Here is a 12,638-nt window from a genome sequence, read left to right on the forward strand (position 1 = left end):
CTCGACGTGCTCGCAAAAAATAAAAAATAAAAAAATGATGTCACATAAATATGATGGAAAAGAAAATGGTATAGATTTACGTCTGAGATTTGAGCAACGTCCTGAGCTCGAGATAAGATTGCAGATGGAGCGGAGCATTGGTAATGTCAAAAAACATGAGATTAGCCGTATTGAATTTGTTAATTTAATGCAGTTACTATTAAATTAAGTCAGTTTACAGTGAAATATGGGTTGCATCTAAATGCATGGACTGCGGGGCGGCCATACTTCCTCATAAGTGTGACAATAATGCGCAATCATGAGTCATTCTTTATTCCTGTGTCATCCCCAGTTCCAGTCTCATGACATTTTCCAACAACATGTTGTTTTTCAGCTTTCAGGCCCATCTCTCCACAAACCCTGGCAATGCTCTCCAGCTGGTTTTTAAGGTTAGACTAAATACGAACCCCCCCACCCCCACAGAACAGCACTGTTGAGGGGATCAAACGAAACAAACCAGACAACATGTGCAGCTGCACATAGAAACTCCACTAAGAAACCAACAAAAAAAAACATTAGTATATATATTTATATATTAGAAAGCTATACACAAGCATGTTAATTTCACAGATTTTTTTTAAAGATTCTTAATATTACCATTATTATATATAATTAGAAATACACGTTTAAAAACAAACCTCTACAAAGATAAAACAGTTCAGCAAAGCGTCGGATCTCAGTCTGTTTTTCATGGCTTAGGGGCTTTAAATCCCCGTCATCCCCACCCCCCACCCCCCAAATCTGGGTTGAACTATCCATCTCTTATTAGCAAAGCTATCAAAAAACACATTCTGGCTTATAGAAACTACAAAAAGCCACAAAAATGCTTTGCATTGTATTCCTTTCATATGAAAATATAAGCAAGTGTATCGTACAATTGTTTTTTACTTTTCCTTTTTTTTTCTTTTTGTTTATTAACACTGAATATTAATACTAGATCCAGAGTTTTCGCGATCGTGCTAAACTTAGGTGTTAGATCAAAGTGTGGTCCTCGCTCGGCTCCGTCTGTTTGCTTTTTTAAGGGGAGCGCTAAAAATCACCATCAGTTCCACGCGTTTAGCATTGGGGGGGTCTGCCTGTGAACCTGTACAATCCTTCAAATGTTGCATAATAGCTTTTCATTTAGTGAGTAAATAAATCTTGTAATGTCTGGCAACCTTTGACCCCTGCCCCCACCCCCCCACCCCCACACTCGACCCTCTATTTACATAAATACGTTGAACCTGCAACATGACATCATCTAATGTTAACACACATTTTTGCAAGGGAGAACTGCAGAGAAGGTATATAGCAATGAAACCGACACTGTACACAAGTATTGTTTGTCCAACTCAAGTGCTAAGGTGTCCCCCCTCGTTCCCCCCATCCCCCCACAATAACCCCCCTGTACAAACTCCCAGGTTAATGTTTTTTTTTTCTTTTTTCCTGTCTCTAATCATCGATATATCGCTGAGGCAAAGTGTAAGTACATTTTATGAAACAGAGTACCTGACTTTTTTTGTTTATTTGTTGATATGCATACATGTACACATAATCACATGTGTAAATATATATGCATATGTGATGCTTTTTATCCACACACGATACAATTTATGCATAGTTCTCCCAACAACAACCATCCCGTCCCTCCCATCCCAACTAACGCCCGCCCCTCCCCGAACCCCTGTTATAACACCCCAATGGTTTATATAATGTCAATATGTATAGCACACTCACACTCGGCAAAAAAAAAAAAAGAGGATTAAAAACAAACATGTTTTTGTAAGGGACTGTCCCTTTTTTCCTTCAGCGTTAAAGAGACGAAAGGAGAGAGGGGCCGCGGAGTTGGGGGTTTTGTGAATGACGCGTGATATCGAGCGAGAGGAGGAAGAGGAGGGAGTAGACGTTTGGGGCGGGTGGGGTGGCATCTTAATGCTGCACTGTCGGGGTAAGAGGAGGAGGAGGAGGAGGAAGATGGGAGAGGGGGGATGTGGGGGTGATCGGGACAACTCAGGGGCATCGCCATGGACAAGAGAGAGCTATCATGTGGCCCATCCCTCTGACAGGCGCACCCGTTTGATGGAGGGGCTCTCGCGCTCGTCCAGGGCGGGCCGGGCCAGTCCCAGAGGTGAGTGGAACTCATTCCTGTGCTCATCGCGGTCGCTGCCCTCGTGGGAGCTGCTACAACTGCTCAGGCTATCAACGGGAGACCGTCCCGAGTCCTGGCGGGACGAGGGATTCTGGGGAGGCGGTACCCCGCCGCCGTATCCCCCCGGCGTGTTGCTGGTGCGATCTCTAGGAGGAGAAACAGGTTCGGACTTGATGTGCAGGCTTTGAGCAGAGGGCAGGGACAGATTTGAACCCTGACATAAGTGAGAGCTAGAGCAATTTCTGTAGGAAGGAAAGGAAACGGGGGGTTAAAGAGTTACAAAGCAGGAGTGATACTTCAGTGTATCACACAAACATGCTTGAAAGCAAGAATACACAAACACACTAATAAAACAAAGAGGTGTAATATATGTGCTGGATCTTGCAAACAAAAGGCTGAAAACAGTGAAGGCCTATCTAGGTGTCTCAAAAATGTTCTCCAGAGATGATTTATGCAGTGCATCATGCGTCCACGCAACACCTCGCGTTCAGCTGCGCTCACCCTAGCTGGCCGAGGGCTGAATGCTGCATGTTCTGGAGGTGCTGCTGCTGCCACCCACTCATGGAGCCGAGGTGAAGGGAGCTTCCGCTGTTGAAGCCAGACAGGGAGGACAGGTCTGCACTGTTGAGGGAATACTCTGTGCACAAACACACCAGGGGAGATGTAGATTATAGGGCGTTCAGAGAAGTTCAAAGAAAGTTTCACAGTGGATGAGGCCCTGAAAGATGTAATGTCACTGTAATGTGAGACTACAGCACCACCTGCTGTTAGACTGTTGTATGACAATCTAAATTTGGGAGGGAGGAATCAAAAGCCACACATGAAGCAATTAAAAAAAAAAGAAAAAGAAAACCACTGACATATGACAACAGCAGCAATTTCTAAATGTTGTGGTGGATTTGGGTTCTGAGGGGTGCTGGGTGGGGCCTCCGGGGGTCAGAATATTATACAGTTTGTTAGCATCAATGTCATATAAATTTATGAGTGGTTTAAATGCTTTAGAGATAGGTGTATACTTCATAGGAGTGGATTTACAGTATATATGTGTGTGCATGTGGTACATACCGGTACCATATGAAGTAGAGATGGCAGATGGGTAACCGCCCATTCCTTGGCCTGGGAGAGTGGGAGTTGCTACCGATACCACTGGCGTGGCCAATGACTGAGCAGACTGGGAGTTGTTTATTCTCTGGTTCTGTGATGGAGACAGGGGAAACACAGAGAGAAAAGGGATGAGAAACATGAGACACAAAAACAAGCTGAAACGTGACATAGATGCCCCCCCCCCAACCCCACCCGCTCCAAAGTGAGAAAAACCAACATGACAATAAACAGTTCAAATAAAAAGAACTGAAGAAAGTCATTATGTGATGCACACCTTTACTCCCCTTTCCCCACAAAGCAAGAGAGAATATGTCTCCTTTAGAAGGGGCAGAACAAAAATGGAATTAAACTAAAAAATAAGTTTTGTTCCGTTTTTAATCTGAGCGAAATGACTTTTCTTTTAATTTCTTTCTTTCACTCAACAGATGCTGAGAGAATGAATGTGATGCCAACTTCTGGAGAAATTAATTACTTGACATGCGGCACGGCTGAACCTTGCCAACCCTATCATTTACCACCCTTTCCAGAGCCTACTGTCGCTATAGTAACACCCTCGGTCGCCACAGCAACGCAGGGTAGCGGCGCCAGGGGAGAGGCACTTTGGGGTGTAGAGGGGAGGGTTTTGTCGGAAAAGAATGAAGGTTAGATGTAAAAATGAAAGTGGACTCTCTTCTTGCTCCTCACTTCTGCTACACCCCGAGTAATAAAAGCTGTGAGCTGCAGTTGTGAGCAGCGCAAGACTCCATGCAGGTGAGAAAGATTAATGAAGGTAAGGGAGGAGATGATACAGGAGGATTGAGGCAGAAAAGAGGCCAGGGTGCTTTTACTGTGATGCACCACTGGGTGGCGCTATATCCCCTCACAACTGGCATGTGAGGCGACATTGCAGTCTTCAGCAGAGTCAGCAACAATAAAGGTGAAATTAACTCAGGAGAGTCAGGACCAATCTATTCAGAGAAATGCTGTATCTACCTACTTTAATAGTCTCAGTATAGACAAGAGACACCATGAGGTTAAACTGCAGCACTTTGGGTTATTATGCTCTGGAGAGATTAAGGTTTGGAAAACCTCTGAAGTTTCAGATTTTAAGTTTGCTCGGACTTCTAAATTTAAGAGGTTGTCTGACTTACCAATAGCAGATCAACATCCTCGGACTGATAGCATTAAAAGGGGAGGGTAAATTCAAATTAGTGAGTGTAAGTGAGAATATAGTATTGGCGGCTAATCAAGGATCTTGTGATGGGGCTGTTGTGGCATGATCCAACGGAAACTAGAACTCATGTGAAAGGAGGATGTTGGGAACTATTCATAATATTCTAGATCAAGACTGTATTAGGAACACAGCAGGAAAAAAAACCAAACATCTGGTGCTACAAGGTGCAACAAATACACACAGACACAGCAAAGAAGTCCACCTCCCAGTATATCACACTTGGGTCTGAATTACATTTTAGATGTTGGTTCAAAAAGCCGCCATGGGGCGCAAAAAAGTACAAAATATGAACCCAAGTCTGATATGAAGAGATGGCACAACAGGGAATAGGGAGAAGGGAAGGAAGGAATGATGACGTGAGGAGAGAAATCGGGATGACTCACAATGGAGGGCATGTTGTTCTTGGCACCAGGGGGGATGAGCACGCGTAGGTCAGGTTTGCGGTTGTTCATGCCTAAGTTCATGGGTGGAGGAGACTTGGCCTGCATGTTCTTGTTCATGCCGCCTGGAGAGATCAGCAGACCTGGCGAGTTACGGTGGTTCCCGTATCCGTTTCCTGTGAGAGCACAAGAACATTTTGTTGAGGGAGTCCAGTTGTCTGTGATGGTTTGACATAAAGAAGAGTTACAGGAATCCATTTTTAGCTTTTAAAGTGTTTCTGTCTCATTTCAACTTCCCGTGGTGGAATTTTTATTAGTTCACCAGTCTGAACAGACTTGTAAATTTCATGAAAAAAACGCTACGCACCGACAAAACGACTATAGTTAAACAGACATCCTGTTTTTACCCCCTTGATGGTCACCACTGCCTGGTAATCACACAATGAAGGCATCCACTTGTGAGGAACTCGCCCTCCACCTCTATCAGTGTCAGTTAAGGTTGTGTGTGCCCTGCAACAGCCAACCAATCATGTAAAAAACATCTAATTATGGGTAGCAAGACCACAGAGGGATGGGGCCCATCATTTGGCCATCAGAGCAAAACACATGTGCCGTTCTTCCAGACAAAAACCCCGCTGAATTACCACCAGCATCTGCATTCCCCTGAAGTACAGAAGGTTTAGCAGCAGCACCCATTTCCTCTTAAAAAATCTGGTGGGGCAAAATCGCAGCAACGCCGTTAAAAAAAAAAAAAAAAAAAAAAAAGAAAGAAAAGAAACGGAGTGGAGTATTCTTGCAAGCAACATAGACTTTGTTTCTAACCCAATCCCACAGGCTGTTTTTCCCCTTACTTCTCCTTCCTTCTTCCAAAGGGTAGAACACAGGGCACTGTGTGGACGTTCCCACTTGAAAGACGGGCAAGAATTATACGTTAGACATAAATGAATTTCCTAATCATATACTCCGGGGGAAAATGAGTCGCAGATGTCTTCCAGGGCAATTTCCCCTCGCTGATCTTTGTTTAATTTGAGAGCGAGGTTTTTTGTTGTTTGGAAATGAAAAGTCTCAAATTGAACAATCTGAAGAGTAAACGACCGCTAGCGGTGACAGAAAATGAGGCCGTCTGACAGAAAATGCGGAAAAACAGCGCATGCGATGGTTTTTTATGCATGCGCGCAATGTGTGTGTGTGTGTGTGTGTTTATGTGTGTGTCTGTGTGTCTGCTGGCATGTGTGATGTGTGAGTCTCGTATAAGACGATGTTAACAACATGGATTTTGGGTGTTGCTGAATGTTTTGCATTGCGAAATCTGGATGCATGTGAGTCTACATGAGTGTGTGCAGCGTGACTACACGTATGACAAGAGCCACGCACATGGATGCACGTGTGTGTTTTGTATTGGACCCTCTTAGTTCCAGTATCAATCTCGAATTAGCAAAGAGGCAGCTGCCTCTTCAGTCCCCCCCCCCACTCCCCACTCACCACCACCCCCCCACCACTCCTCCTCTCCAATGCTCATGGCTGGCCCTTTGTGAGATTGAGTGGATGCATGTGGAGATAGATGAATGAGACCTCACACACACATGAAACACACACACACTGCACATTGACACGCTTTAGCAAATAACCCAGCAGGAAGTAAAACAGTGTTTCTGTACAGATGGATAAAATAAAAAGGAGATGGAGCTACGGAGGGATATTAATGCACACTTTGGTCGATGACACGGACGTCATCTTGTTGACGGTTTATCAAACATCTGTGTTTTACCCCTCCTGTGGAGACGGAGGAAGTCCAGTCAATTACCTGCTGAACAGCTATGACCATGGGGCCGATGGCGTGTGCCGGCACTCACAAGTGAAAATCATCAGCCGTTCACGCTCATTAAAGAAGAAGAACCATGACTCAAATCGTTCTGTAGCTCCATCGCTCTGGATTCAGGACATTCAGTGACATCGACATCATCAGCTGATATCCGGAGTTTCATCTACTCTCCGTCTCTTAACGCAGAAACGCCTGGCGCAGCGGCGCAGGCGGCCGTCAACCATTAAGAGAAGGTACTAAAAGGGAACAGATCCCAGCCAGGAGTCTGTTTTTCAGCTGTACAGACATACACAAAGCGAGAAACATCTGAGGTTCAGATGAGCAGCGTTTTGTGCTTCTCAGATGTGTAGGGTCAAAGCTGAAGGGCTACAATCTGCCTCTATAGGTGCCACTGATATAACTTAGCACATTTCAAGATGTGTTTGACAAGCCCTCTTCCCCCTAGAGCGTTTGTTCTCTCTATCTCTTTCTCTCTGTGTCACACACACACACAGACACACACACACATATAAAAGAGGTGTGGTTAAACTCATGTACATTTTACTGTTACTGAACAAATATCTGATGTCCTGTTGTGGTCTAACAGGCACGCTCCATCCGATTCCCCAAACACAGACACTCTTCCGTTGCGGTTTTGGCTGAATGTGTGCATTCAACCATGAGTTCTCCAACTGAATCAAGGTGTCACACTCACATTTCCAACTCTTACAGTTGGTGTGAGGCGGCGCCAAAGGCAGAAACGCATGCCGTTGTGATCCGCTGAACTCAGGGTTGTCGCCAACACCTCCATCTGACCGTCAACCGGTGGGTGACGTCTTAAAGACAAAACACGCTCGGATCATTCAAAGCAGAAAATTGGCGTGCCATCCGAGCGATAAGTGGGATGATATTCTAGTTAATTCCAAGCGGTGCCTCGTCGGGCGCCGATCGGAGTATGGATGACAGCTATATAATGGCACAAATAGAGTGGGAGGGTTTTCATGAGCTTCGGCCTTGATCCGGCGCTCCCTTCATCAGCTCCCTTTCTTTCTTTCACTCAAGCGTGTTTCTTTCCTCACCTCACGCTCTCTCTCAGCCAGCGAAAGAGTTGACAGATTGAACACATGCGGTATATAAATGAAGGGAACATATATGCATACGTACACACTTCCCACAGTGTTTCCACAGGACGAGACTTGATGACTCAGCCTTTCAGTAACATGGCCTATTTGCACCGGACTAAAATTACCTGGGGAGTTCGTGTGATTTAGACGTTACCCCCATGTCTGGGTTTCGCCAAGTGTAGTTACACAAGACAAACAAAAAGTTTCAGCTTTAATTTATATAAAAAACGATCGCCACAAGCGACTGAATCACAGCGACTCCTCGTGACGACGTCGAAGGGACAAGGAAGTTTTGAGAGTTTATTTTCTACGTCGAACGCCGTGAAAAAGGAAATGTTGGAAGTTCAAGTAGTTAAAGTTGTGAAAAATGCTGTAGCTAAGCAACCGGCAGCAACAAAAAAAAGATTTTTACTGATTGGCAAATTACAAATGATTTCGTTTGGCAACTTTCAAATTAATAATAGCTTGAAATGGAAAGTAATTCTCTCAGGTTCTGACATTTTGAAAAAAAAAAAAAAAAAAAAAGATAATGAAAATAATTTGGCGAGATGGGCGTTCACTTGAAACTGAATTATCCAAAGACCTTTTTCTGGTGAAATGTAGTAAGTAATCAATGTTTGGTGGATATTACAGACTCTGATAGTTTAGCATTGAAACTCAAAAAGACTACCGCAGTCTTCCCAAATTACAGGAGAATCCCAGGTTGTGTTAATTCCGTGTGAATCGGCTGTTATTTCCTCTCTTTATAGACAGATGAAACGTTTGAGGTGCAGAGGAGGTGTTGTGTTTATGTGCATGTCTCAACCACACAAACACACACACACACACACACACACACACACACACACACACACACACACACACACACACACACACACACACACACACATATACTGTACATACACACAAAGGGCTCTTTTTTTCTGCCACTTAAAACACTCACCCATGGACCAGACAACAGCTTGTATGATCATCTCAAATCTCACGTCGAGAACACGAGGAACGTTAAAACGGCCCTTTTAGCGCAACCTCACACTGAGTCACGTAGACGAGCGTCGTTAAAATGGCAGACCAAGTTCACAGAATTCCATCTGTGTTCCCCAACAACTTCTACTTTGCACACATGCTTCCACCATCAGTGGATATTCATCTTTGGGATGCTCCCAACCCCCACCCCTACCCCCCACCCAACGGTCTTTCTCGCTCACCCTCTCGATGAGATTTAAGAGAGCTTTGAATGGAATCTTTTTAGCTCCCGCATGACTCTGTCTCCGTGTCGTGTTTTTTAGCTGCTGCCGAGCGACACGCAGCTCTCACAGAGCGCTTCTGTTCCTCCCGCACGGCGACACAAAGGCTACATTTGAAGCATGCTCTGCAGCACGCCGCCGATGGAACACACGTCGCAACAAACGGTCCTGTTGTGTGTGCGATGAGTGACCAGACAGAGAAACCAGGGATTGACCCCTGGTGATGGAGCCCTGGGGGCCAGACGGGGCTGCCCAGCTGTGCCCCACTGACCCCCCACTCTCCATTTTTACACTCTGTACTATAAAATGAGGCATGTAAAATGTAACCCTTTAACTGTGAGTCTCTGCCGTGAACTGGGTCTGACATGTCTTCTGGAACAAACCAACTGACTGGAATTCTAACGTATGTTCCTAAAAAAATGGGCTGCTCCACTCTCCATGGGTTTATTATAGTATGGATGGTCTCTTCTGGATTAATTTAGCTGCAGACATATGATGGCAGTTTCTGAGTGGCAAAGAAAGTTGCTCCAAATGGGATCAATGGGCGTTGTCGTGTCAAATCTATATCCAGATCCAAGAGGCAGCAAAAACTAGAGTGGCAGTCTCCAGCATGTACACTTCTGCCAAGACTGAGCAATCCTACAGATGTCTGGTTAGCACGTCTGACCCATATCCAAGCTCCCCATAAAGAGAAGGAATCTGAGGAATTGTGAAAATCGGTTGAGTGGATTTGGCATAACTATGGAAAATACCCTATTTAGCAATGTCAGAGACAAGAACTACCTGTGTAGTCTTGCTGGAAACCCATCTAGTAGATAACAGGTGAAACTAAAGCCTTCATGGTGTAAGTAATAAAGAAATTGAAGTGCATCTTCAAAAGTCTTGCATCTTTTCTGACTGTCAATCTGCTCCTTCAGTGTGTAGTGCAATATACTTTCTACCCCCCCAACTTGTTTTACTGTTTTATAGCTGAATGGCAGGATGTGTCACAGCCCCAGTGCCGGGCAAACAATCCCTCCACGACCACTAACATCAACACATCATGGACAAAATCTCCACTTGGGTTTGGGTTACTATTAGTCATGCATTTTATGGCCTCGAGTGGGTGAGTGGGTGCCCTGCATGTGTGTGTGAGTGTGTGGGTGTATACGTGTGTGTGTGTGTGTGTGTGTGTGTGTCAGCAGACAATTGTGTGTGAGAAGAGGAGATCATTCTTACCGGCACTGGTGCCTGCGCCAGTGGTGAGGTCAGCACCCATGAGGCCACCTGAAAGATGAAAGAGAGAAGAGAGCAAAGAAGAGTGGAAACCATTAGAGGATAGACACCCACGGAACATCCACCGTGCCTCTTGTCTCTCACCTCACTGGCCTTTCAGAAGCTAACTCAATTTAATCGCAATCTACCAATGTGTGTGTGTGTGTGTGTATTTCTGTATGTCCGTTGGTACATCATGTGTGAACTGACACCAGAAGTAATACCGCTTCCCTCTAAAAACCTTAACACAGGGCGACTGGATGTTACGAGTGGATCTGTCAAGCCGCCGTCCAAGAAAAATGGCACATTATTATTTTTAAGCCGTGTGAGGTGGAGGAGTGGGAGGGTCCGGAGCACGTGTGGTTTGGTGTGGATGCAGTCAGCGCCAAAACTCATATTTAGGTTGTGCCGGCGCTTCGAGCATCCAGTTGTAATGAAAGGGTGAGGGTGTGGGCAGCAGCCTCCAGACCAGAGGGACAAAAAAGGACTTTGGACAATAATAAACCAAACAGGCCTGATCTGCTTATGTCACCAGCAACACACCACCTATACATAGGGCCAGACATCCCACGTGTGGAACCTCACACTAAATCAACATAACTGCGGGCTGGGATTTATTATGATACAGATATAAAATATGAGATCATAAAGTTACTTTGAAGAAAAATCCTGAGCAGGCAACATGTGAATATATAGAGAGGGATGACTTTATTTTATTGCTTTTAGGTGGAATACTGCAGGAGGCTGTCGTGAAATAAATCACGCATTTCACGAGTGGGGGGGGGGGTCTATTAGCATGGCAGACAAGCACACGCTCACAGTTCTGAAGATAGACAGGTGGGATAAATGAACTTGCAACGAGTGCATGTAAGGTCCTACCTGTATTACCTGCACTGGGAGGTCTGTGAGTAACTCCGGGAGACATGCTGTTTCTCTGCAGGCCGTGGTGCGCCAGTGGCAACAAGTTGTGATTGCCTAGGGAACCGCCGGGATGGCTGTATATGAGATTGTTCTGGTTGCTCACGGGAATGGATACGGGCATGTCATAGTTCGATGGAGGCACGGCCTGCTGACAAAGAGAGGGGAGACGAAAGGCAAGGAAACACATTTGATTAGATGCGATGGATGCAGTAAGTGAGCAGACAGAGGCGTTCAAATGGAGAAATGGAGAGAGAGTAAGACAGGGAGAGTGAGACAGACAGACAGAGAGAGAGAGAAAGAGAGAGAGAGGGAGTGATTCAGAAACACTGCAGGAACACAAGGAACTTTTTAAGCCTAAAAGAGTTTTCCAACAGCCAAGTTCAAAGGGCCAAATGGACTATGAATAAGCAGCCATGCAACATTAATGGTGCAAAAAATAAAAGGGAAAACAAAACAACATGAACCAATAATACTGTACAAGAGAGGGAATACACAAAAATGATGGGGTAAGTAGCTAGAATGCCCTTTCCTGACACTGATATGTAGGGGTGATTGTCACTTTACAGGCAATAGGTTGACCTGGGGAAATATTACGCTGTTTTATATTCCCAGTTCATTAAATTCAAGAAATAAGAAGGCTATGGTTTACTGGGAATAAAGCCAATGGTGTCCCGCTGTTGCAAAAAGAGCTAAAGATAATTCAGCCTGTCTTCACCTCGCTGAAAACGGGATCCAATATTTCTTGCAAAAGAAACTTCAAAAATGGAAAGGTTAGGGTTTTTTTTTTTTCCCGTCTCATTGGGTCAAGTATTTATTAGTGAGAGACACGTATCAGTCGACAGTCTCATTCAGGAGCTTGAGTAGAAGTAGCCCATCAGCTCCAGGCGCTTAGTTTGTCAAATTTATTGTGTCACTTGGCAGGAGGGCTTAACCTTAGGAGCGCCCTGGAAGTGGTTGATCCAGCATGTTAGCTTTCGGAAGTAAGAAATAAGGCCCCTAAATTGCTGCCATGTGTCTCCGAGCCATCAAATGCATCATGGGAATCATCGGCCTGGCCTACGTGGATGTGGGCTACGTGCTTCGTCTTCTTCAATTTTCTGCCTTTTGCTAAATGTTCTTTTAGCAAACCAAATATTATTTCAAAGACCGAAGACAATTACTTTAACCATATTTCATTGCGGGCCTCTGCACATTTCGCTTTCGCTTGCAACTTTACACAGGCGTGGGCCCTCCAAATGCTATCGATGCTTTCTTTTAAAAATCAAAGGGGGGGCGGGGGGGCAAGTCTGGTTCTATTTTTTTGAAGACTTTCTGTAATTTCTTCCATCTTGGATTCCTCGCTGGGGTTTTTTTTGTTTTTTTCTTCTTATAATTCATGACTTGTCTGCGCTTTGGGTCAGAGTGAGGAGAACCTGGCCCATCTGAAT

The 12,638-nt window shown here is 44.9% G+C and overlaps 1 protein-coding gene across 9 annotated transcripts in view; it reads right to left on the reverse strand.

The window, feature by feature from the left end:
• Positions 1 to 1,431: 1,431 nt before the first annotated feature.
• Positions 1,432 to 12,638, reverse strand: part of LOC137592727 (myocyte-specific enhancer factor 2C) — a 69,362-nt gene continuing 58,155 nt past the window's right edge. For 3 of the 9 annotated variants that reach the window (XM_068311080.1, XM_068311084.1, XM_068311081.1), the window contains 6 exons: positions 11,170 to 11,359; positions 10,255 to 10,302; positions 4,868 to 5,040; positions 3,233 to 3,362; positions 2,669 to 2,804; positions 1,432 to 2,409 (listed from right to left, as the gene is read on the reverse strand). In XM_068311080.1, the coding sequence (XP_068167181.1) occupies positions 2,061 to 2,409; positions 2,669 to 2,804; positions 3,233 to 3,362; positions 4,868 to 5,040; positions 10,255 to 10,302; positions 11,170 to 11,359 (1,026 nt within the window). In that variant the 3' untranslated portion in view covers positions 1,432 to 2,060. Of the gene's footprint in view, positions 2,410 to 2,664; positions 2,805 to 3,232; positions 3,363 to 4,867; positions 5,041 to 10,254; positions 10,303 to 11,169; positions 11,360 to 12,638 lie in introns of those variants that run through there. The other 6 variants (XM_068311088.1, XM_068311087.1, XM_068311086.1 and 3 more) reach the window with 4 other exon arrangements.

The sequence above is a fragment of the Antennarius striatus genome, chromosome 3, assembly GCF_040054535.1.
Source record: "Antennarius striatus isolate MH-2024 chromosome 3, ASM4005453v1, whole genome shotgun sequence".
NCBI classification, from domain to species: Eukaryota; Metazoa; Chordata; class Actinopteri; order Lophiiformes; family Antennariidae; genus Antennarius; species Antennarius striatus.